General features: G+C 35.0%; 1 protein-coding gene across 6 annotated transcripts in view; it reads right to left on the reverse strand.

Annotated features, from left to right (window-relative positions):
- The window catches only part of SLC4A10 (solute carrier family 4 member 10), a 268,072-nt gene that overhangs the window by 12,618 nt on the left and 228,565 nt on the right, over window positions 1-26,889 (reverse strand). For all 6 annotated transcript variants that reach the window (XM_036884247.2, XM_036884246.2, XM_036884250.2 and 3 more), the window contains 7 exons: window positions 23,061-23,222; window positions 21,500-21,613; window positions 20,300-20,461; window positions 12,883-13,134; window positions 11,579-11,647; window positions 5,980-6,153; window positions 5,181-5,303 (listed from right to left, as the gene is read on the reverse strand). In XM_036884247.2, the coding sequence (XP_036740142.1) occupies window positions 5,181-5,303; window positions 5,980-6,153; window positions 11,579-11,647; window positions 12,883-13,134; window positions 20,300-20,461; window positions 21,500-21,613; window positions 23,061-23,222 (1,056 nt within the window). The remainder of the gene's footprint in view (window positions 1-5,180; window positions 5,304-5,979; window positions 6,154-11,578; window positions 11,648-12,882; window positions 13,135-20,299; window positions 20,462-21,499; window positions 21,614-23,060; window positions 23,223-26,889) is intronic.

The following is a 26,889-nucleotide window of genomic DNA, read 5'->3' on the forward strand; positions in this document are numbered from 1 at the left end:
ATTTGAATGCCATCTTTTAATTAAGGTAGTCAAAGCAGCTTTGAATACTAATTAAGTGAAGGACAGTTAATGTCATATCCAGTAAAAGGAAGAAAAATTGAAGCTTGAAAAATGTAATATATTCAACAGTGCTCAAAGGTTTCCTAAGCATGTATTATGTGGTAGGCACACAGTGAATAAGTAGAATAATCCAGGGACTGTTCATAAATTCATTCAACAAATATGTACATAACCGGTAGTATACCAGTAGTACTGGGAGTACAGCAATCAAAAGATATAAATCCCACTCTCAGAGGATAAGGATCACGCATAAAAAGTACATAAAGAGAAGTGGCATCTGAGTCAGTCTTATTTGATCAGTTTCGTAGTAGAAAGGAAGAAATTGTAGGCAGGAAGAAACAATGTGGGCCAAGGATGAAATGCAGGAATAAATAAGATGTGTTTGCATGATAATAAAAGATAAACTGAACTGTGCTAGGTAGAAGTGGATAGTAAAATTGGAGTTAAATTGTGGTATGTTTTGATGAAGAAGACGTTACATACAAGATTGCATCATGAATCTGAATTGTATTTTGTTATTGCATCAGAAATATAATTCATATATCATGATACCGTCCTACCTTTAGCGAAATAGTGTCTGTTACTATACCCATTTCTCAGGTAAAGTCTGTACCTATGTGGAAGCCTTCAAGTTGCTCAGAGTACAAACAATAACAGCAGAGAGCCAAGGTTCACAGACATGCTTAGAGTATTAGAGAAAGAAAATATTCAGAAATGTTCGAATTCACAGATCTCAGATGGAAGGAATTTCAGAAATCAAATTTACACCTTTATTGTACCCCAAGAGGAAAAGAAGACCTACGGAATGTAGGAAGTACCTGGCTGTTTCCTTCTAGATCACCAATAGAATAGATACTGCTATAAGCATCACACACACACACACACACGCACGCACACACACACACACACGCACACACACGCACACACACGCACACACAATCAATACTTTGAAAATCATAAATTATGTTTCTAAGAGGTATTTCTTAAAATTTCCAACAGAGAAAAGAGCGAGTGCATCAACTACAGTATTCACTTTAACAACGAAAACCGAAAAGAAAAAATGGGAAGGAGCCATTGGCCATACAGAATTCCTATAAATAGATGGATGGAACATATGTTTTTCATCAGATATTTGATTCAGTGTCTCTAAGAGACTTATTTAAATTACTACAAAATACAAAAATTCTTATAAAGTTAACTTTGGATTTAGAAGATTCTATTCTGGGGATACAGATTCAGGGCGTTAGGAAAGGTGAGTTATCTCAAATTTTAGCAGCATTAGAATCACCTGGAGGTCTTGTTAACATGGATTTCTGGCCCTATCCCCAGAGTTTTGATTCAATAGGTCTGAAGTAGGGTCCAAGAACTTGCATTTCTTACAAATTACGAGGTATAGGCTGGTGCAGCAGAGGTCCTGGGACTAAACTTTGAAAAGCCACCGCTTGAGGAAGAAGAATATGCTTGCCTGACTCTATGATTCAATTAGAAACAACATTTGCCTGTGTAATAGTTAGGCCATGCCTCCCAAATTCACGATCAGTTCTGATCTTTCTTAGCAGTGAGACGTGCTCTGTAATTCGTTTAATTGCACTCGTTTTTAGATTGCTTTTGCATCTTCCTGGCCTTTCTCGTGATGCTGCTTCATTTGGATCAAAAGTCCCACTTGTCCTCTTTTTTTTTTTTCCTATAGCATATATGTTAGAGTGAATCCCCCCTTAAACCAAGAGGTGTAAATATCACGATCACTGCCCAGAGCTGAATTTCCAGGATTTATCTCACATTAGCTGCCTCTGCCCCCTCCCAGGAGCAAACATTCTGCTGAGGCTTTCTGCTTTTAACAGCAGCCCTTTTGTCAAATGTGTACAATGTCCTAGAGAATATTTAAGTAGGAAAGAAGGCATGTTGGTACTCTGAGCACATTTGGACATCCAGAATTTGATTCTGCAGCCTTCCCTTTACACAGAGCAATGTGCAAAATGTCAGGGTTCCAATATTCATTTCTATCCTGATTATAATCCTTTCTTTCTAAAAACTGAAGCATATGCATATGCATATGCATGAAGTACATGAAAATTTGGAACAGAAGCTCTGCGACCTTGGACTGGCCTGTGTAGCTATTTATTCTGCTTAACTCATTATTGAATTTTAAGGTCAAACTAATGTTTTCTCAGTGCCATAAGACCAGAAGTGGGCTACTGATTAGGAAAACCCTGGGGAATAAAGGTACAAGCTTTAAACTATCATCAAAAGGACAAGAGGTGAGCCTACTTTAAATTCATGTCTCAGGGAGCCGAGACATTTTCTTCTATTTACCATCTTTCCAGATCACAATCAAAGTTACTCAATTAATTTGAGCAATTGCAGAAATGCAACATTTCTGGAGAACTTGTCCATTTACCACCTTACTATACAATTTCTCGAAAGACTGGGCCTTGATATAAGATGCCACAGGAAGATCTCATCCTTCAATAGAGTCCATTGCCTCTCAAGAAAATGAAATATTGACATTGGGGTGACCAAGTAGAAAATCAACCAGAATTTAAGTTTTAGTGTAATCCTTCTTAAATCTTGCTACTCCCTATATGATTATACTCTTTTAATACTAATTCCAAGATAGAAACTGAAACTTGAAACTTGCTTTTCTATCTCCATTGTCAGAATGAGCATCGCCCCTTTTTGAACTATTTTTTGCACTAGTCATGGCTATATTTTGATGTTCAATTATGGATTACTTCTTCACTGTATTATTGATTTTCTTGATTATTGCATTATTATTGATTATTGTTTCTTTCCATGTGCTAAGAACTATATGAAAAAATAATCATCATATTTATCTAGCTGATATTTTAAGGGTCTTTTAAGCATCCTGATTAATATATCACAAAGTATTTCCCCCCACTTTTTCTCATACTCAGATCTGAAGGATACAGCTATAAATTTGCCTCAATAAATCTTTAATCTATTTTTATATACTTTTGGAAAACATGAATTATAGGAAATTTAGTAATATTTAATTACTTCTAAAATCTTTATGTTCATAATCAGAAAAGGTATATACCCACCAGAGTACAGTGAGTCCATAAAATGAAAAGGTTAGGAGCTCATTAAATAGGATCTCTGCCTGTCTGAGATTAATTAATTCCCAAATGGGTATCTGGCATGTGTACATATAAGAATCATACAAATGCAGTGGTTCTGGGCAATAGAAATAGCAGATTCTAATAAATTTATGATTATTATTAAACTGTATTCTTTTATTTCACAGACATATAAAGGGAGAATTACAAAATTTCTTTGAATGATAAAAGGGAAGAATATTAAACATATGTTATATACACATATCATTTTTATTTTACAAAGTTCTAGAAGGGCAAGGATGCTCCATGGCATGGATATGGCCTAAGGAGACTGCTGTAGAAGGGGTGATTACATGGCTGGGGATGTTTCTAGCTTTTTCATAGAGAAATAGTAAAGACATTTGACAGAAAATCAAAGCAGGAGAATAAATAAAAATTACATTTATAAGTTACTGCATTAATAAACTTAGCAGTACTGTCATCAGAAAGACTGAGGAGAAGCTCAAGATCAGAAGGTTTTGTCCTCTTTGGAATTAAAACTTCCTTGGAAATTGTTTTCAGCCTGAATAACTTTAATTACATCAAGTATGGATATTTAAGCATTTGGAATATCTACATTCTGGTGTCCATTTTATTTACACTTAATTGATGCCAAATTCTGTCATTTTTTTCAACAGTATCTAAAGATGAGAGCTAATCTTAGGAAAGTCCTAAAAAGAAAGACTACCACAATATCCTAATTAAAGCATATTTTTAAAAAAAATCTCACTTAAATAAGAATAAATCGAATAGAAAGATAAAGAAATAATAATTTTATTGTATATTTTAATATTATATCACTAGAAATATGACTGTTCTGTCTGTAGTATTTGGGAAAAGTGAAATATTCATACAAAATTAAGATGTATCATCATGATCAATCTCTAAATGTGGAAATCCATTTGCATGTCAGTGATGGGAAACCATGAAAAACTGAGGGAATGCCAGATAGCCACACATCATGTAGCCATATTTGTAGGAACATCTGAGCAGAAATCTCATTAGATGTTGTGGGCTAATCTTGCTTGACCTAATGACTGAGTAAAACCTAAAACCACTGAAATGTTGTCAAACAGATGCTCCAAAGAAGAGAAGAACGCATATACGGTTTGAGAAAATATTCTGTAGATAGAAAAGTAAATACATTCACTAACCACCTTACGGGAGAAATAATGAATGATTCTTACCAGTATTTTATTTCATCTTCATTTCTATACACACAGAAATTTTGTTCTTGTTTCATAGGCTATAGGCTCAGTTATTCTACTAAGTGACACACCAGTCATTTTTGAATTTATACTCTTTGCAGTTTTTCTGTACTCTCAAAAATATTATGACCACTAGCCTTCAAAAGACCCACAATCACACATGAACTCATATATGCCCTAAAACTTGAATTGTTTTAATATAGCAAACAGAATAGACCAAATTAGAATAGTCCACGAAAGTCATTAAATCCTAAAAGCTTTCACTTACTCAATCTTAAATCAGCCTGAAAGCTAATAAGGTCACATTTTCCTCTTAAGCATTTCATTTATTTAAGAATAACTGATTTTATCTTTTGATTAAAATTAGGAACTTTTGATGAAAACCTTGTTCCCTAGAATACCAAGAGTAACAATGTCAGATTTTTTTCTTCTCACATTTACAACCAAACAGCAATTGTGGCATGACCATAACTTTAAGATAGTTAAGCATCAGTGTGTTTCTGCCATCCACAGGGAGAACTCAGCAACATTAACCTTATAATTTGGAGGATAACGAAGCACAAAGCATTTGCATATTACACAAGGTTTGGTTTCCTGAGGGAAGATCTGTGCTCTCTTTCTGTTCAAGCTGCAACTTTATGATTTTAAACACTGATCTTCCAAACCAGTCCACCTGTGGTTGTTAGTAATCACTATCTGAAGATAAACACAATAATTTGGTTTTGCAAAGAACTATTACCATCTAAGGGCTCCTTTTCCTTTTCTCTATAAAGATACTGGTTTTGCTCCGACTTACTTCTTTTTCAGCATCTTCTAGCTTCTTTTTCTTACTCTCAGGCATTAAGTCATCCAGCCAGCTGAGTTCCCGTTTGGTAAACAAAAGGTCCATTAACTTTCTTACGAATACCAGAGCTAACACCTGCAGTAAACAACAAAATAGCTTTAAAAAGCGAAAAAATAGAAATGGGAGATGTAGGTTTGTTTATTTTTTGCAGAGACAAAAGATATATGTGCATAAAAAATATTGTCTATATTTTTACCTCCTTCATTTCCTTTTCCTACCACACCCCAGAGTCATTTAAAGAAGCCATTAAAAAAAACTACAAAACATATTTGACTGTTTTTCTAGATAGTTACTAGTTTTATAATTTGAAATGAACATTAAATACCATTCTTATCTATACTGATAGTATTTTTAATTATTTATAGGTATTCAAATTCACTATATTTTGGGAAGTATTTGAAACTTATCTGAAATATTTAATGAACTTCAATTTTTTAAATCCCCCTAACTTTCAGATTTGCTAGTGTATCTTTAATGTTCAATATTGAAAGTTTACATTTTTCCACCCAACTTCAATTAAAAAACCATTACCAATAATCAGAACGATAGAGACAAAACTAATATGAATCACGGAAACCACTGAAATTCTTGTATAATCTCAAACCCTCCTTAGTCACTAGTTTTAGTAGCTGAAGTTGATGCAATGGTTTCTCATGATCATTCAAAATGACTCTGTTGTTCTGATTTCAGTTCATGTGTTCCAAAGAGAGAAGAGAATCAGAGAGAAAGAGTTGACTTAGAAGTTTCATACCATCATGGGAAAGACAATAGCAGCTCTTGAAACTTTTATTATCCACAAAAGGCCAAGGCAACTCATCTGAATAACCGTGAAGAGATGGACTTTTCGAAGTGGAACATGCCTTAGATATATAAAATCTGGTTGATGTTTTGCAGGCATCCAGAATAGCTTTATTCTATCAAACAACTGAAAGATAAACAGACTAAATTGGTTTTTGACAACAGCGAAAGTAGGACAAGTAGATATTCAACATGCTCCCAAATATGATGCATCTGGGTCACACTTAAGTTGACATCTTAGCATCAGGAAAGGGAATTGTCATGCATACTCTCTGAAATGCTATTTCAGTTTTCACAATAGCCCACATCTCTGGAACATGGGGACAGGTTATAATTTAGAAGAGTTTAAAAATATTAAAGCTAATGCTAAATGTTGCTACCTGGGAGAGTGTAGCCTTGAAAGACAAAACTATACTCCTCCTCCTCCTCTTCATTATCAGATCACAATCTCTTCCTTTATTTGCCCACTAAGCACCAGTGCTTCCTGGACTCTCACTCTGTCTTTTCTCCTGGAATAAGCATATCCATAACCATGGCTTTAGCTTTCACAGGGCGTCTTGTGAAGACGCCCTGACCTACATTCAGCCCTCTCCCTCCTGAGCTCTTAACCCATATCCAGCTGCTGAATAGGGTGTTTTGACCTCCTTATTTTGACTCTGCTGTTCTCACCTTGCTGCATTGATCCTTGACAAGGTTTAGATGCTGTCTTTACAAACACAAACGTCTTAGCCATAAAGATTTAACCTAGGTGAATTATTGTTGATACAGTATTTTCCAGAGCAAACTTTGTTAACTCAATTTAATATTTTTTACCAATTTCCTATCTGCACTGTATTTATTTTATAAACTTTAGATGTTATATATAATGTTATCTGTTATATATTACAAATACATATATTTTTTCAATCATATTTTATTGAAATTATTTTCATCTGATCAACTGTATTTCTGTTTAAGTTTAACATAAAGACAGTATTATTACTTGAGGACTACATATTATTGCTACAGCTTTGATTTTGAGGCCATTTTTATCTACCAAAGCAAATTCTCTCAATTCAAGTTTTATAAATTAAATTTTCACAAAAAACTTAAATCTTCAATGACATTTTGCTTACAAATTATACTGCCTGTTAGGTTTATTTTATGTGAATCATTTTGTTAAATTTTCTCAGGCCAATTTTTGCAGTTTTCAATGTTTCCAAAAAGAAGTGATTATTTAGAAAATGATGGTTTCAATCACTGTCAGTTCTATTTCATGCCATTTGTACAGTAATATCTATTATGCATTTTCAAGAGAGTGATATTAGATTTTCTTTCTTAGCTAACTTATAGGAAAATTGCAAATAATCATCATCAAATATTCCAAAATTACTATTATATGCCAAGGGAGTCAAATGTTAGGATCAAGACATCCTGTTTTACCAAAATCTTGCTTGCATTACAATAGGAATCCCAAACAAAACATAAGCCAGTCTTTCCTTGTCTGTTGCGTGTCTTTTGGCATAGCATAACCTCTTCCCTGAGCCTTCTAAACCAAGTCATATGTCGTTAGCTGTTCATTTATTTATTCATATTCACTAGTACCTTCCAGAAATATTTATTGAAAGCCTTCTACGAAAGTACTAAGTGCTGAATTTTTTCCTGGTACATCCCTCTCCATACTGCCCACAAATATTTTATTAGGTCTTATTTCTATCCCCTATGTATCTCTTAAAATTACATGTCATTAAACAAATAAAACTTGGTGCATGGTGGAGATGGGAGTAGGGATGAAATAAAGTAAAATCCTCTGACTTATAACTGAATGCTTCAGTTTCTACTGAACTCCTTTTCCTCTGCCACCATTTCTCCATTTGTGAAGCTGTGTGATTGTGTAAGTGTACTTCGGTGTGTGGGTGCTTCAGTTGTTATTGTTTATATGGCACATTTGCTTTCCTTTGGATTCCTGAAGTATTGCAATGAATATAGATGTGGTAATATATCTGAGTACAAAAACAGCATCCGTGAGAACACTGTGATATGTTTTTTCTGCCATGTTGCACAGTGAGAAGCCTAGATCTTAAGTTCCTTAATATTGCCAATCAGGTAACATATCATTTCCTTCAACATAGAGGGTAACTAATTAACATGCTCCTTGAACTGGTGGTATTCAGCACATATTTATTGTTACTCAGGCAATGATAATCATGATACCTGTATCCTGAGCTTCACATTTGGCTTTTATCTGGTTCTAATAGCAATACCCCATTTTCCCATCCAGTTAGCCACAAAATTCAACTTTGGGGAATTTCAACTCCCTGAGTTTGGGGCTCACTTAAATGTCCACTAACCCTGTTTCTCAGTGTGAGACCCCGCTTGCTATTTCATTTGTGCTATTTAAAGCTTATTATACTTTTCTCATGGGCCTTTGATAATGTTTTCCTCAATTTTCACTTGAAAGATTCACACCCTAAATAATTCCAAAACTTGACATTCTTGTTTAGTTCTAAACCTCATGGGTATAAAATCATGTGAGTAGAATTAGGGGGAAAAAAATCTGTTGAAACCTATCAAAATTATTTTACTTTGTTTCTTAAACTTCTGCTGCTGTATTTATGTAAGCCTGGGGCCTAATAATAAATACTTTTCACTTACAGATGAAATTAGTACTCGTGGAACTTTTGCCAAAGGCAAAAAAAAAACAGCAAAACAAATAAACAAAACCTCCAGTACTCTTCCCTATCTGCCTTACCAAACCAAGTCTTTCAATATACTATGAAAATATACTTTTATAGGTGAAATTATAAATGAGGAAATAAAATCTAATTTGAATAAAATTTAAATGCATAACACTTCTCAAACATCTCCCTCTCCCAGGTTAAATTCACCCAGTGTCAGGATGCACAGTCATACTATCTGCTTTGGGTGTACGGCCATCTTACGATGACTTCTTATTGAAGTTTTGTCTCACTTCTGACATCCAGCACCAGCCTAAGACCTAAGTGCTTGCCTTTGTCCCCCACTCAGAAGTGGGTTAGTTGTTCATTCAGGACAAGAGTTCCTGTGCTGTCTGTCCCTCTGTGTCAAGAGTTTAACTAAGCTACACTATAGTTTTGGAGCCTCAGCCACCATTTTGCTTGGCCAAGCAGCTTGCCATCACCATAAACTGACACTGGCCCCTCCTGTAGGCACATGCCTTGAACATCAGCCTGCAGAGGCACAAGGAAACGTTAAGCTCCTGATAGGACTTCCCCAATAGCCTTGTGACCCAAAGTCTTCCCCAGCCCCCAGAGCCTTCCCCGTATATGTCCGTTAGATAAGGTCCCCGTGGGACTTACCAAAACCCCATTCTTTTGATTTGAATTGACCAATCTGGCCTTAACCCAGGAACCCAAACCACTCCATCCACAGATCCTAGGTCCTGTCTCTCTATGTCTGTACTCTGCCTTGACCTCCCCACGTGGCCCCTCCGGGTGTTCCAGGTACTTCCTTCAGGACCTGAGAATAATAACTTTTTTTAAAGTCTCTATTTCAGCTTCTCTTGCAGTCAGTTGTTGCACTGTAGCTCACCGTCCAGCACCCTGTGCTCCACTTAACACGTGTTGATTTGACAAATTCAAAACACTCAGTCAGGTGACTTTCTATGTCTCTGAACAGCAATGAACCTCGCTGTGTCACAGAAAAAGCAGCAATTTACACTTTCCTTTCCGTCAACAAAAAATACACTATACTTTTCTAAATAACCCTCAAAATTAGTTTCAAGAAAATTTAAATATCTTGGATTATGAAAGTCAAATTATAAAACAAGATTATTCAAAGGTAAATTTCAGTAAAAATCTGTATTAGTTTCCTAGCGCTGCCATAACAAATCACCACCGTTTGGTGGCTTCAACCAATAAAAATTTGTTTCTCTGGCAGTTGTGAGGCTCCAAGTCTGAAACGAAGGTGCCGGCAGGGCCGTGGGTTCCCTGCAGGGCGTAAGGGAGGGCCTCCGCTGCCCTTCCTGGTTCCTGGGGGCTCCGATGTGCCTTGGCTTATGGCAGCAAAGCCCCAGTCCCTGACTCCGTCTCACGTGGCCTTCCTCCCTGGGTCCCTCTGTGTCCTCCCCTCTTCTCGGAAGGACCCAGTCAGTGGATTTAGCCACTCAATCCTAAATCCAGGACGAGCTCACCTTGAGATCCATGACTAATTACAGCAGTAAAGGTTATTTCCAAATAAGGTCACAGCCTTAGATTCCAGGTGGATATGAATTTGAGAGGAACACTATTCAACCCACTACAGTATCATAAGCAGGGATAACTGGCCAACAATCGCTGTAAAGATTTAAGATACTTGTGTTGGTTTTAAAATGTGTCCTGAAATTCTTTGATATGATGCTCTTCAAGAGATGGGGTCTAATTTCCCTCACCTTGTGTGTAAAATGGACATAATGACTTAACTAACAAACACAAAACAAGTGGAAGTGGCCGTGTATGACTTTGGGGATGAAGTTAAAAGGCCCAGTGACTTGGCCGTCCCTCTCTCTTACTGCTCACTCTGAAGGACTTTAGCTCCCGAGTCATGGAAGCATCACACTTAGTGTCCTATGGAGAAGCCCGTGGGGCACAAAAACTAGGAACTGGTGTCTTTTGCTGTCAGCTGTGTGATAAGCCCACTGTGGACAGAGCTCCTGAAGACCTAGTCAAGCCTTCAGAAGGTTGCAGCCCTTGTCCATGTCTGACAGCAACCCCAAGAGACATCTTAGCCAGAACAACCTTGCTAATCTGTTTCCAAATTTAGGACCCACAGAAACTGTGAGTTAATTAATGTTTGTTGTTTAAAACCACAAAGTTTTATAGGAATTAGTTATGCAGCAATAAAAATTAATACAACAGTGGTGATCTAAAAAGCTAAGTTTTCCTTTATACTCTGAAATTTCCTTTCTTTATCCCTTTATTTTTAGCTTAATTTAAAAAATAATTCTATAAATACAAGTGCAATGGTAACAGAAAATAAATATGAAAGGAAACATTGGTCATGATTTCCCTATGTTAATAAGTTGTTTTCAATTATTTCACCTTCCTTTTTAATCTACCCATACTCATAGCTCTATGACAGTACAACTTGTTTTCACTTTGCATTATACCATAAGCAATTCTACCATGTTACTTTCATGTTCATCATAATTATCAATTTTAAAGGACTGTACCTAATGTTTTTACTGCTGTTGGACAATAGGGTTGTTTCCAGTATTTTGATGGTATCTGTAACAACAAACATTTTTGTGCTGGAAGGTTTTTTCTATCCGAAGGAATAAACCATTTATTAGATTGCAGTATCAAAGACTAACGGCATTTGGATGTATTTTGCAACATACTGCTATTGGTTTTCTAAAGGGATTGTAAAGTCTAAATCTTTGACAGTTTTAATATACTTATGCTAAACAAATGACCCTAAGATTATGGACCTGCTTGAAGAAACTTATTTGTGGTATGAAAGCTACTCCTCAGATGATGTCCTTTTCTTAGTTATCCCATGACTCAGCATTAATAGACCTTAAGATAAGTCATCACAGATGGTTTATTATAATTTACCTGAATTCCCTTTAAAGATGAAGTACCCATATAAAGAAACACTCCATACAGAACTGGCATGGGAATAAACTACAAAAGAACAATTTGGAAGAAAGACACAAGTTATTTTCAAATGTAATATGGTCATGCTATTTTGCACTTACCAAAGAAAAACACAGTAAAATAAATAAATATTTAGAAGCAGTATAAGACAGAGCTAGGACACCTGGGTTCAAATCCCAGCTCTAGCACTTTTTAGCTGCAGTACCATAAGTAAGTTACTTAAGCTCTCTGTGCCCTAGATTCCCAATATTTAAAAAAGGATGATAATAATAGGGTTTTTATGAGTATTTAACAGGTCAAAACCTATAAAAGTACACACGATATATAGCAAACAATAAATGTTGGCTATTTTTATTATGATACTTTAGGGCAATTTGAATTTTGTTTCACAACGGTGAAATATTGGGATTAAAGGTGAAGATTGGAGTTAACATTTGGATATTGCTCCTACATTATACCAAATATTTGTAAACATATGAATTGTTCAATTTTTCTCTTTTAGTTGGAATAGCTCAGCATCATTCTATCCCTATATATATAACATAGAAATTAATTCTTGACATGTACCTGCATAAATGATTAAGAACAAGTAAACTTGCATAAATGATTCAATAATTCAATTAGAAATTTCAAATTCTAGAGAAATAAAATGAGTTATCATTTAAAATACAATTGATAAACCTTGGAAATATCTTCCAAAATAGTATGACAAAATAATTGCTCTTCAAAATGGTTCAATTATTTTAAATGTGAAAAAAAGAAGTATATAAAATGATGATATCCCTATAGCAGTTTTATGGAACATTTAAAATACAAAACTGCATTTGTGGGCATAACTAAGACATTGCTCATCTCTGCACCTGTATCTCATACTAAGTATGCTAATTGCAGATACAGCTGTCCAATGACAAGAAAATGGAAATCTTATTTTGTGTGCACCTGCAGTGAATTCAGGTCACAAGTCAATCAGAAATAATGAGTGACTTTTCCCACACCCTGATCACCATTTCAAAACTGCAATACCAATTTGCACATCAAATTTTCCAGACTACATTTCTTATGCACTTAAGGATTCTAAAATGTAGCACGTAATTTGCCCTGTTAACTGTAGAAGTTATATAAACATGGTAAAGAAATTCATCACTTTTCATCACATGCCATACAATATTTGCAAACTGATGGCTTAGATTCAAATGAAATTTTTTAAACAGTAATAAACATATTCTGCCTTCTCTCAAATTCATAAAGGCAGATTTCATTACCTTCAGAATGCTGGTCATAAAGACTGATGAACCCATAAGAATAAAAATCAAAAGCCCCGTAACCCTTTGCTCCCGAATGCCAAGAAATCTGGGTTGTTCTCCTGGAGCTGAACATTCTGATTCCAGTTTCAGGCTGTTGACGTGAGTGATGGAGAGGACAGTGGCAGCCACAAACCACGGCAGGCCCATGATGGAGCACACTCCCAGCATTAGAGCCACCATTAATAGGTCCAGATGGTACCCGCAACCTTTCTGTGAAAAGAAAGAAAAGAGCATTCTCACAGGACCTGAATGCAGTCCACAGGCAAACACCAGCACTATGGACCAGTAAGAATAGAGATAAGACCTTGAGTCTTATATAACTAATTCTAAAATGCAAAATAAACTAAAGATAAATAGGTGACAGTCTCAAAATACATAATCCACTTAAAGAAAAGTTGCCAATGTTCCTATTGCAATTGAGATTATTGTGATTTTTACATACTTTAATAGGTTTCATGCATTTCTGGGTTAATGTTCCATTAGTTTCCATTCTATTTCTATTGGGTAAGTAAAGTCATTATCAAAACAGTCACTTCCCTTAGTTTCCTTAGATGAGAAAGTTAATTGGCCATTCGTTCATGTAGGTAATCGTTCATTATTGATTCCTATAAAAATTATTTAACACCAGCCACACACAAGGCATCAGGCTGAGAAAACAAAGTGAGGAGTACATTAATAATAGAGCTAAGAATGGTCTGATTGAAAATAGAAACCACTGCCTACCAATACTCAAGGAGCCCTTCGTACCAGATCTCCTAAAGATAAACTCTTCCTGAACACTGTACCCATTGCCCTCCTTTGTTTCAGCAGGTGACTTTTTACGGATGAAACTAACATCATGGAACTTCAGCTTCCTGAAATATATTCATTTTTATCTTAGTATATAGTATCTTGTTCTCTTTTCTTTCCATTTCAGCACCTGAAAAAAATGTGGCCTCTCCTTAAAATGACAGTTTTTAAGTGTTTTCTATCTCTCTGTGTGATACCACTCCACTATCACTGACCTCCAGGCATTGTGAACTTGAGCACTTTCTAGGACCAGGCAAGAAATGTGCATGAGGAGAAATGGGTGCACATGGAGATGAGGTGATGGGGAGCCTGCTCCCTTGGAGGAGGCAAGGTCTCCCTGAGGAGAGAAACTGAAGACAGACAAGAACAGCAAGACCCTCTCCCTCCATCACCCCGGCAGGAAACTGACATTGTAAATCAAGCCTCAGAGGCAGCAATGGCTTGGCCTCTTCTGAATCCCAACTCAACAACTACTTCATGAGGGATGGCATGATATAGTGGTGAAGGGTTCGGGTGCCCCTGGTTCCCTACTGAAAAATGGCGTTGATCTACAGGAGGCACCTCAATGGGATGTTGTGAAGATTAAATTATTTAATTTTAACTTTTAAATTTTTTTTAATTGAAGTATAGTTGATACACAACATTATATTGGTTTCAGGTATATAACATAGTGATTCAATAATTATATACATTACAAAATCTCACCACAAGAAGTGGAATTACCGTCTGCAATTCTGTGAATCATTTAGAATAATGTCTGGTACATAGGAAGCACCCAGTAAATATTAGGGACTATTATATCCTAGAAGTTGAACCACAAAATGTCATTTTGTACTCATTTGTTTTAAGGCTTCTCAATAAAAGTATGTTTCTTAGGGGCAGGCAACATCTTGTAATTTCTCAGTATTTTACATTGTTTTTAGCATAATCACTGGCACACAATAAGCAATCAATAAGTTAAGATTCACTTTTTAAAAAGAAATATACACCACTGAAACGTCTCTTAGAATCAAATTTAGTAAGTATAACTTTAAATAAAGCTGTTACATTTTGTTACTATGAACATGAGCAGAAGAATTATCAATTCTTCTAGAGGAAGAATTTTGGCTTTTTTTACAGGCAGTTTTACCAAACTGCAAGCAGTTTCTATTTAATATGAAAACTTGCGTAGCCTGGATGAAACATCTGAGTATTTGTTGCATATATGTCATGGTGGTGTTTTCTTCTCTGCTATTTTGTTTATTGCTTTACTAAGAAAAACAATCTTAAAGTTAATTGTACTTCCTCTCCTTTCTGATTATCCCTGCGAAATTATAAAAGTGCAGGAGATGATAATGAAGAGAAATGGGAGAAACCAATACGAGCACATTTTTTCCTGCCCTGTCGCCATTTCAGGGACACCCATTGGATCAGCTTGGCTGGAGCAATGCTCCAGTTAACCCAAATGCCTGAACTCAATTTCCCTTATGAATATGACTCTAGAAACTTTTCTCTGCAAGTGAATCAAGAAAGATTTGCATAACTAAGAGCTGGAAAGTGGGAAGAGAAACACCCTGGTGTCAGCTTAATCCAAAAGGCAGAGAAGAAACTTCACCAGGGACATACCATGGTCCTCTGGTCCTTCTGCAGAACAACCGGGAAGATGAATAGAGCTCAATTTTTGGTCCCTTTCAAGGACAACCATTAAAAGGTTAGCCATTAAAAGGGTGTTTTGTCCCAGGGATCTGGAGTGAGAAGAATATAGAACAGTGAAGGATCACACAAGAGCCTGCCTCTGAGGGAGCGCAGTGTGAATATTGCCCCCTGGGCTGTTTTGCAAAGTGGCGGTGCTAAGAACGGAAACGGTGCTAGTACAGCAGCCTTGAGATAAACGTCGGGCGCGGGCAGAGGACGGGGTCTTTCTAGCACACTCTGGCCTTTCGCAGGATCCATGTTCACGATGGCTTCACGTTATAAGGAAGGCCTTCAGATGCCGGGTTCCTACGGCTCTTACTCAGTGTTCTAAAAATGCGATACATTTATAAACGGTGGGATTCTGGATTGCAGGGGTCAGACAAAATAATGCTTCCCAAGGGAATAATTTCCTTTCTGAATTTAGAAAGCTAGCTTTGTAAACCACAAGTACATGACAAAAACAAAAACACGATTTCCCCCTGATTATGTTGTGCAACACCAGGAGAATCTTAATTGAGTTTGAATCCAGGGAAATAAAGCAGTTCTGTCACTTCCACTAATTAATCATCCTCGTCTTTCTTGCCTTTCATTAAATATCATTCAAAGCTTGGTCTCTGTAACCAAATTATTAGCGGATAGGCATGGCAGCCAAAGGGAAGTATCCCTTTGTCAGAGAGAGAACTCTGCACCTTCTAACATATTTCTCTAGATTTTTTTTTCTGAAATAAAGACAGAACCAGAGTTTTTATTCTCACATTCATCCATGAATCATGGGAATGGACATATGGGAGGAAAAGGGAGCATAGCAACAGGTGATGCTACACCAGACCCCACTAAAACCAACATGCAGCAAGACAAGAGGCCAGCCAAGAGGACCATCTGATACCCAGATGCCACTGCTGAAAAAATTCATTTCAAAGCTTGGCAGCAATTTCCTGCATCTGTCAAGTTAACCACATAAAAGACTATAGATTGACATGAAGAACCAGGCTGACAAAGAGGGCAAAAAAGAACATATCAAATGCCATAATCATCAAGAGAATATGATGCCAAATGAATGTTGCAAATGCATTCATTTACTCAAGTGATCTGGGATTGTATTGCTGTTTATTAAAAATGATGTCAAAAGAAGACTGAACTGTCTACAGAAACATGTAGAAAATCCCACAGATGTATCTTAACAGAAGTTTTCTTTTCTGTAAGATAATATCTCTCTTTCCATTTATTGGGAAAGTACTTTTTTAAAAAGTGGATATTTTAATGGTTTTCAAAGGGATTCAGTTAACCCGTGCCTAGCCTACTTCTGTAGGATGAAACGAACAAAAATTGCTAGAGAGAGTATGGATTCACATCTATCTATGTATCTCTCTATCTATTTATCTATGAAAATTTGCATTCTCAAATTTTTACATTTGCAGCTCCTATCACTCTTGAGTGACCCAGAAGATCATGAGGTGCAGTGAGCTGGAGTTTTGCTCATTCTGAGCTTCTTTATTCTGAGGGAGGAGTAAAGTCACTTAGGCAGTGAATTGAGCCTAGCACCTTCCGCTCAACACAGCTTTACGGTGTGTGTATGTAGTAACACTCTCAAAACGATAAAGACATTTTTAATGGCACAAAAAATATCCTCCCAAAGAAAACCAATTCACTAATTTTGTTAACTGAAGTAAAGAAAAAGTGAAAAGCTGTTTAATACAACTTTGGGAGAGATAAAGAATGACATGATGAATTCTGAAGTGACTTGGATATATGAGGGAGACTTAGATATGGAATCTACTAAGTGCTTTATACAGAACTAGATAGACAACATGATTGATTAAACAATTTCAGGCAATGCCCCAAACAAGGCAAAAATGTGTTTTCAAGTGAGAAAAGAAAATTAGTAAAAGCTAAAAATGTGGTTAACTCGTGGTCTGTGGATATACTCAAGAAACATGTGCCTTTTCACAACAATGAGGTTTAAGTCAAAGCCAGGAGAGTATGCAAACATTTCAGTGAAGCAACAAGTGGGGAGGGCAGCTATGCAACAAACCATTACTCTGAGTAAAGAATGTTCTGAGAAGATGATTTTTGTTGTTAACAGAAAAATAAGCAGTGGCAGGCCACACTATACTGAAGCTCATAGAAGGCAAGGGTTATAGCACCCCCCCAGACCCCCAAAAAATTCAGTGTAGATAAAGCATCTTCCCTGGAACTTGCTTTGCAAATGTCCTTATCCAAGGAGGAGCATGGGGTGTTCAGACTCACAGTGGCCAAGAAAAGACTGACTCTCCTACTGGTGAGAATGTAGCAGAGTTTATGGAAAGGCAGATGTGCTCTATTGTTTACTAAATCCAGGCTATTAAGGGGTAAAATATGAATCTTCTGGCTATATGATCATTTGTTTGTACAATAAAAAAGGAAATGTACAAATAACACAATATAGCCTCAAGTTTATTTTGGTGATAAAAATATTAAGTGCTTTAATTCTAAATTTGATTCTATAAATGCAAGTACTTGATAGGACCACTTAGAGAATGCTTTGTTGTGTTTTATTTGTTCTATGCTATATGTAAAGGGGAAAATATAATATATTTGTTTAATTTGGAGCTTTGGTAAGCTGTGAATGCCAAGGGCCTACCACAGGCTCATGAAAAGCAAGGAGCAAGTGTCTATTTAATTTATAAGGTGGAGAAACCTGGAAAGAGCAAGGGTAGAGAATGGCCAGAAGGTAATATCACCCTCAGTAAATATTGACTTACTTCCACATTTAGCTTTAATATACTCCATTAGTATTTGGATAAAATACCACCTACATCAGTTTAGCTTAACAGCCTTTACAAAGGATAATTTTTCTATGAAATAAGTAGGATTTAAAGGCTTAAAAAAAACCCTTCTTCAAAAGGAAAATAATGACTATACAGCTAACCTTATTCCTCAAACATTAGTCTTTCAGTTTACTTTAAAACATACCATACAATAAAATATATATGCAGCCATTAAAAATGACAATGAAGATTTTATTGTTGACATGAGATGATTACCGTGATAATGATCTTATGTGAAAAAATAATACAAGCAACAACATGGTATCAAAATATATATTTGGGTATATATATCAAAATATTAACAACGTTATCTCTGAGTAATGAAATTTCAGTGTTTTTCACTTTTGTCTTTTAACTTTTTATATTGTCTAATTTGTTATACCAAAACCATATATTACCTTACAGTGAGAAAAATAGAGGGGTTTTTAGCTCTAAAAAATAAACTGGTATATAGGAAAAATGTTTTCCTTCTTCTTAGGGATTAACAGTCTATAACAATATTCAACATAAAGTATTTATACTTGTTTTATAGATCTATTTAATCAACTATGTAACTTTAATAGTTAAGCTGTAGTGGTATTTGCTTTTGCAGCATGTTGATATTTTTAAAATAAATAATATTTTTAATCAATTGATATCGATCCATAAGCTATTAAACTTGGAAATCTGAATTCCTTGTTTTGAAGGCTGTAAGCGACTCAAAGTTTCCAATGTTGAATGGCGCAGTTCAGTGTTTGGAGCCAGCTTTTATAGGCTTATGAGAGCCAATTGTTTAATTTCAAATTTTTTTCCTGCCAGTTGATGTCACATTGGTAGTTTGAAATGGGCCACGGTGGGAGTATTCACACCATGGAAATCAGCAAACATTATAAATCAGGGTCTCTCTCTCTCTTTTTTATACACAGAGAAATGGTTGTTAAACATGTGCCAGCATACCACTGGTCTAGTTCCTAAGACTTTATGAGATATTTTTGTAAAATATATCTTTAACAAGTGATTTGAAGAAAATCTTTTATAAAAAGGCTTTGTGCACTGTTAAATTACTGTCTACAAAGAAAATAAAAAGTGCTCTTTAGGAGACACTCCCTAATATATATACAAATTTCCTTTTTGGTAAGATTTATTACAAATAATTATGCTTTCTTATATTTATAACATTACTACTTCCCACCAAAAAATTCAATAAAAGATTTTCTAAATCTTTCTAATAAACATACTTATAAAATCCTATGAAACATGATTTCTGTTGTTCTGACAATGAATCTTTTCCTAGGGTTTAAGTAGCATATGAAGATAGCTGGTAAGTATCCCATGATACTAGGACAAAGCATGATTGTATACATTCTCTTTTATAAGGTTTGATTCTGATTTTTTTTTTAGCTATTCAATGATTTTGTTGATTTATTTAACATATTCCTGTAATTGATAGTGCTCATATTCCATATCTCAAATTGCATAACAGTAAACAACTTGACTATTCACAATTGCAAAATGTCAGTCAGAAAATGACATAGTAATAAGATACACCTATATTTATTGTCTTTGTAAAAAAAAAAAGAAATCATTGAAATCTGTGAAATCTGTGATAAAACTCTACAAAGATGTCACAAACTTAACATTTACGGCTGGACTTTATTGTTATTGGCATACAGACAGAGAAATAACTAAGGAAAATGAGAAATATCTGAACATGTAATTAGCTCCAATAATGAATGCAATCTAATAGACACACTTAGGGCCAAAGAAAGAAACAGAGGAACCCCAGATATATGATAAGTTGACAAAGTTGCACTTCACCAGAATGGATTGTTATTTCATTAAAATATGTTAAACTTGGTAAAGAAAGTTGTAACATTGGCATTGTTTAAGTGCTGTAGGTAAGGTTTCAGAGTTTACAGCTCAGCCAAGTGTTATAAATTAATTAATTTTAAACTCATTATAAGACAAAGTATTATGAATATGGACAGTAAAAATTATGAACCTGAAAAGATTATTTTAATATCTTAATGTACAAACGACTACAGAATATAGGCAAAGTATAATGAGTATCAGTTGATGCCAGTTAAGTCATAGTGATTTACACTAAAACAGATGTTAAAATATACCTTCAGTTTATGCTCTTTCCTGTTGATGATGACAGCTGTGATCTGTTGGTCCATAAAAATTAGAATAGTACAAAGCAAAGCTGGAATAATAGCAGCTATTACTGTCCACCATGGATTCGGACCTAAAGGTGTAATAAACCAGCCACGATCATCTCTGGTGGGCTGTGAAAAATAAAAGAATGTACATAGTACTTAACTGGATTCATGAATACCTAGTCAAATTAAGTCTTACAGATGATACCAGGAAAGCCCTCATTATTAGTGATATGCTGAGGGAGCTATAATACACAATAATAATAACATTCACAAAACATGTATAAGGTAGAAGGCATACTAAGTGCTTTAAATACTTTAACTTATTTTTTTCTTCACAACACTCTGAAAAAGATAATAAGGAAACTGAGGCAGAGAGCGGTCCAGTAAATTGCCTAACGTCCCGAAGCCTGTAAGTGATGGAGACAGTAGTTCAACTCTGACTGGCACAACAGTCTGTGTTCTTAATCAATGCCTTTATTAAATACATTAATATTAATATTTTCCATTTGCAATTGGCAAATTTATTTACATATATAAATAGCACGTTTACAACTGTGTGTAACTCTTATTTTAGATGTGTGCACAGGCCAGTATGTAAAAATGGCAAGGAGACACTCAGTCGCATCAAGGGCTCAGAGAAGTGTTCTAAACATGGCTGGTGCCAGAGATGAGTTACCAAAGGAATTCATTTTGACAGTTCTTTGAGGAAGTCCCCAGCCCTGTTTGACAGGTGAGAAAACTGAGGCTCAGGGAGGTTACGTAACTGGTCCAAGGTCACATACTTAGTAACATGGTTAGAAGTCTATTCCAAATCTAATTTTATCTGTTTTCCAAGCCCTATCCACTGTGCAATTCTGCATCAAGATAACGCATTTTCTCTTAGTTTCGAAATCCTTCTTCATCTTTTAGGAGTGTCGCCTAACAGATATTCCAACTGGAATAATTAACAGAAAAACTTCTTAAGCGACCTCTAGGTTTCTATTTCTGTGGTTCCTATTCTTTTAATATTAGACTAATATTTCAGTCATGCTGTGGGCATTTTATTTATTCCTCTATTAATTTATGTCCTTTATGCTTTCATGAAAACGCCAAGTACTAGGATCACAGTCATTAACTAAATGAAGATTAGATCTAATGGAGAAATAGTAAATGCTGTAACTTCACCTTGAAAACGCTTGGAACTTGTAGTTTTGGAGATGGGATCCCAATGGCATAGTCAATTAAAACCATACACAGAATGGTAAGAAAGACAGCAAAGTCACTCACTATGGATCGAACCTAAAAATAATGAAAGCACTTGTCACTTGAAAGAACTATAAATAGTGAGGAATACTCAGGAACATAATCTAGAGTCACACATTATAAACACTTTATGACACCATATCATAATATTATATTTTATGCATACTGTAATATTAACATTAGTTCTGTCAGAACCTGAATATGTATTCATGTATCTCTGGCATTAAGATGAATACATGCTCAACTTTTACGGAATGACGCATGATGGAATAGCTATAATGGTGATCATGCTATTTTCAGTATTTATTTAAAATCTAAGTTTATTATGAGCCCGAGTGAATATTTTAAAAGTAGGATAACGTTGAATGGCCAGAATTTGGATGAATTTTAACACTCTTTCTCACATAGACATTTTAACATGATAAAGCTGAAGTACCATAAAATAACATTATTTTTATTGAAGCATAATAATATTTCAGTTCATCTGAGATATAATACAGTAGCAGGGAATGTACACAACAGTATGGACAAATTTAAAAGTTATTCTAAGTTAGCTACTTTGGAAAAGAGTACCTTTTTTTAAGGCCATTTCTCATTTATAAGAGCAAAAATCTTTATACAATTATCAACAAGATCTGGCTTCTGTTAGGATGCCTTTATGACACACAAAATGCAGAATTATGGTTTCAACTTGCAAAAAATTTTTTGTATTAGTCAAATTAAGCTTTCATGGAAAAGAAATGAATCTTCCTCCTTAAGAAAGGAAAAGGTGACAAAAACAGAAGTTTTCTTTGGGAGAAATTGCTCTTAAAATATTTTCCCAGAGTGGAATTTTGATCATAATCTTTAGCTCACCCCTAAAAAGCTTGTTTTCTTGTTTCTTTTCTTTTCCTTTTTGGCTGAGTCAGACATTATAGGTGTTACTTTTCAGTGTTAAATATTGAACTAAGCTGTTTCTCTGTTTACTTTCCTTTCCAAATATGCAGATGCAAACGTGGTGGGTTAGGGGGAGGGGCTGACACTTTAAACACGAAAAAGAGAATGGTGTTCCAATGAGTCTTGCAGGGGCTTTCCCAATTAGAGAATGTAACAGTGGCTCCTGTGAGTATCTGTCACGCTGGAATAGTTCCCGCTGTTCGCTGGGCAAGAAAGTGACAATCAGTAAAGCGTGCGTGCTCTTGATTTCCAAACGCACAAGTGGGAGAGTGGGAGTTTTATCTTTGGGATTTGAAGTCAGGAGAAAAGCATGGAGGGCAAGTGCACTCCTTGCACGTGAATCACAGAACGCTTCCTCTTCACCTGCCTCACTGCACCCCACTCCTAACCCGGCAGCTCAGTCCCACAGAAACCTTTTAGCACCTCCTTCTAAGACAGCAGTTGCTCTTTCTTTTGTCCTAAAACATGTATGACTCAATAACATGCTTTATGTTGGTGTAAAGCTTTGATTAGGAAATTTTGTTTAGGAAAATTATGGTCTGTGTACCTTGGTTGGAAAATAGCGACTAGTCTTGAACTGCTTCAAGGTGGCTGACAGAGTAACTGTGGAAAAGAACAGAATCACTGACCAAAAGAGAACATCTGGAACATACGGGTGATCGTGGCCGCAGGCTCGTCCAATATACTCTCCATGCAATGATTTGCATTCCTGCCAGAGGAAGTAAAAAAAAAAAAAAGGAAATAGAGCTATTGAGAAATAAAAGGACACATTTCTTTCAGAAAACAAACATTTTTAATGTCAGTTGCACTTGTGATGCTCAAGATATTTGTTTATGGATTCCACAATGATTTAATAGCACACTACACTTTCTGAATTATATTTGGATATGTAGAGAGCAATATCAAAGAGTTATGTTAAATTTGAACATGAACCCACTTACAAACTTTTTAAATTTTTTCAAATTAAATTTAAATCTATAAAACCAATGGATTTACCAATCAATGTGTATGTAATTATTTACTCATTTTTATTGAAACCAGATTTATTGAAAATGTGACATACTTTATAGTGAGCGCTTACTGGGGTCAGACCTTATGTCAAATCATTTAAATACGGCATCTTAATTTTCACATCAACTTTATAAAATAGGTAGATGCTTATTATTTCTATTTCATGTCTGAGGAAACTGAGATGTACAGAAGTCAGGTAATTTGCTATAGTCTTACTGATGCCGGGTGACAGAACTGTGATACAAACCGGGTGCCTACCCTGGGGGCATTATTGCATATTAAAGAAGAGCAGTGACTTCATAGAATTATCTAGTCTAGAAGCTACTAAGAAAGGCAGAAAAGGCAAGAAGAAAACCATGACATATTATTGACCAGAATGACTGGGAGTAAAAAATGGGGTTTGAACTTAGATTATAGAACAAAAGAGAAAGCGTTACTACATGAACAAGGCAAAATTCATATTTACTATGACCTCTCCATGGTCTTTTTCCTGGTATAAATTTGTATAAGCCCCTGAGGGATTGTATCTAATTATTACCTTAGCCATGAGGTGGCAGCAAAGTCAAAAAAATTTCCTCTTCAAGAAAAACTGAGCATTTTAAACATTAATATTTTGAAATAAAAATTTTTCTTTCAAACTCATTTTGGTTTCTCTTATTTTATTTTAAAGATCATATCACTGAAGTATTGATTTTTTTATCTCAAAACTGAAAAGAATGGCTTAAGTGATCCAATGACCTCATTAACACTTGAGATAGTTTGGGACCTGAACAGAAATTGAATTGTGCCGTGGTATAGAAAGCTCTCAGAGAAAAATATGGATGAACGGATTGATCAACAACATAGAGTCTGCCCAATGAACAAAGCCTCAGGCCCTAGAGACCTTGTACAGCAGAAAATAACTACCTTCAAAAAATTCTAGAGTAAAATCAGAGATAACTACATTGTAATCCCAAAACAAACAGTAAAATCTACATGGGGCAGCTACCCCTAAGGCTAGGATTCTTGAGAATATTGTTAGTGTACCCTGTAATTATCTGACAGAATTCTGTCCTTTTTTCTAATCTAACTGCAAATACCTTCCTTGCTAGCTACAGTTGAATTCCAACTATCCATGTTAAGCTAATATAGAGCACAATAACTTGGCTAACTGAAAAAATCAAAGAAAAATCTCCCAGGCCTTAATTTTCCTTTAAATTTAGCTTTAATTTTCCTTTTCTCAAAACTCCATAAAATTATATAAAGTACCAAAAGCAAATCTTGTGTTTTTTAGTCCCTTCTCTTGCCCTTGACCAGAGATGCTAGTACAGCAATTACTAAGCAAAGCAATGGTTAAACAGAATGGCTAATTACAAAGAGGAGCTAGATGCTCTATTGTAAACACATTATCTATAGATTTGTGATCATCTTCAGTTTTTGTGCAGATATAAAAGTCTTCTAAATATACCTAGAATTTGGCTTGGTCTTGTTCTCAATTCTTAAGAACATAGATGTCATTTAAAGAATCATTTAACTGTCTTATAATCTATAATAAATAGCCGAAAGTTTGCCTTGTCACCTTCATTCAAAGCAAATCTGAAAAGAGTATTTTTGTCTTCCTTTTTGGAGGACAGTATGTTATTTAAAAAAGAAAAACTGTGACCTACTAAATTCTACATTTATTTTCCGATTTATACCAACTGTATCCCTAACACACACACACACACACACACACACACACACACACACACACACACACACACACACAAGAAGTCCTGAGATTTAGAAACGAAAAGCAAAATCATCTTCTCTTATTTTGAGTCTAACATATGGTTTCACTTCCAAAATGAAAAAAATGCTTGTTGACAAACTCATTTCTACTAATTATTCTTCAAACACATTCTAAGTTTCAACAATTTTATAAGTTGGTAAGAATGAAGTTTGATAAAATAAGAAATTGAAGTTGGCATTAGTATCCTGCCCCTCATATATGTACAAGCTAAATATGTGATTTTGGCACTGAGACAGTTCTTAACCAATTGCTAGTTAATTGCTTGTGAATATTTTAAACCTTGCCTAGGAATTCCTTATAATGACTGATTTTGTGATACTGTAAAAAATATATATAAAAATAGAAACTAAATATTCTAGCTTGCCATAGGAAACTTGAATTAAGCATTATTCGCAATAGCCAAGATATGTAAATAACCGAAATGTCTATTGATAGATGAGTGGTTTAAGAAAATGTAGTATGAGTATACAATGAAATATCATTCATCCTTAAGAAAAAAGAAGGAAATCCTGTCATTTGCAAAATAATGGATGAGCCTAGAGGACATTATACTAAGTAAAATAAGCCAGACACACAAAGACAAATGATTCATGATTTCACTTATACGTGGAATCTAAAAAGAAGTCAAATTCATAGAAGCAAAGAGTAGAATGGTGGTTACCAAGGGTGAGGGGGAAAGAGGGGAAACGGGGAAACTATGCAAAGGGTATAAAGTTTTGATTCTGGAGGATGAATAAATTCTGAAGTTCTAATTCTAACAATGACAATGGTTAATAATACTGCATTATATAGCTGAAATTTATTAAAAGAGAAGACCTTGATGATTCTCACCAAAAACAGAAAAAAGAAAAAGGTAATTATGTGTGGTGACAGGCAGATTAATTAGCTTGATTGAGATAATCCTTGAGTAAGATAATCATTTCACAATATATGCATATATCAAAACATCATGTTTATAACTTACATCATATATTTAAAATATAATTTAAATACAACTTAAATAAAATTGTTGTTTGTCAATTATACCTCAATAAAGCTAGAAAACAAAATGAACCAAAACAAAACACTTGCATTAAATATTAAATTTGTGATATAGGGCTATTTTTCCAAATAATCGTCACATGTTTACTGAACACTTACTATGCATACTGCAGTATAGGGGAATCAAAGAAAGCTAAAGTTCTTTGGCTTTTCTGAGTTAGCAAATCATAAGTTACAATTCATGAGATATGTAACAACTCAATTAAAAAATTGTCAAATGAACAATATATATGAAATAAATGATATATCACTATTTTTACAAAACTAGTTATAATAGCCATTAGCACAATGCTTTATTAATGAAATGCTTTTAGTGATACTGAAGATAATACTGAGGAAAAAAACAGCATAACAATTAAGACAAAAATTTTAATGGTCTTCACTGACTTAGAAAATTACAAGATATTTTCATTATGTAGCATTCCCTTTGGTGACAAAGGCTATTTCTGGTCAAGATTAGCAATTATCCATTGCAAAAACTGCTTTTAACTAATGAAAAATAATATGAAAATTTCTGCCAGAATGTTAACACCTAGTACAGAACTAGGAAAAC

The sequence above is a fragment of the Manis pentadactyla genome, chromosome 8, assembly GCF_030020395.1.
Source record: "Manis pentadactyla isolate mManPen7 chromosome 8, mManPen7.hap1, whole genome shotgun sequence".
NCBI lineage: Eukaryota > Metazoa > Chordata > Mammalia > Pholidota > Manidae > Manis > Manis pentadactyla.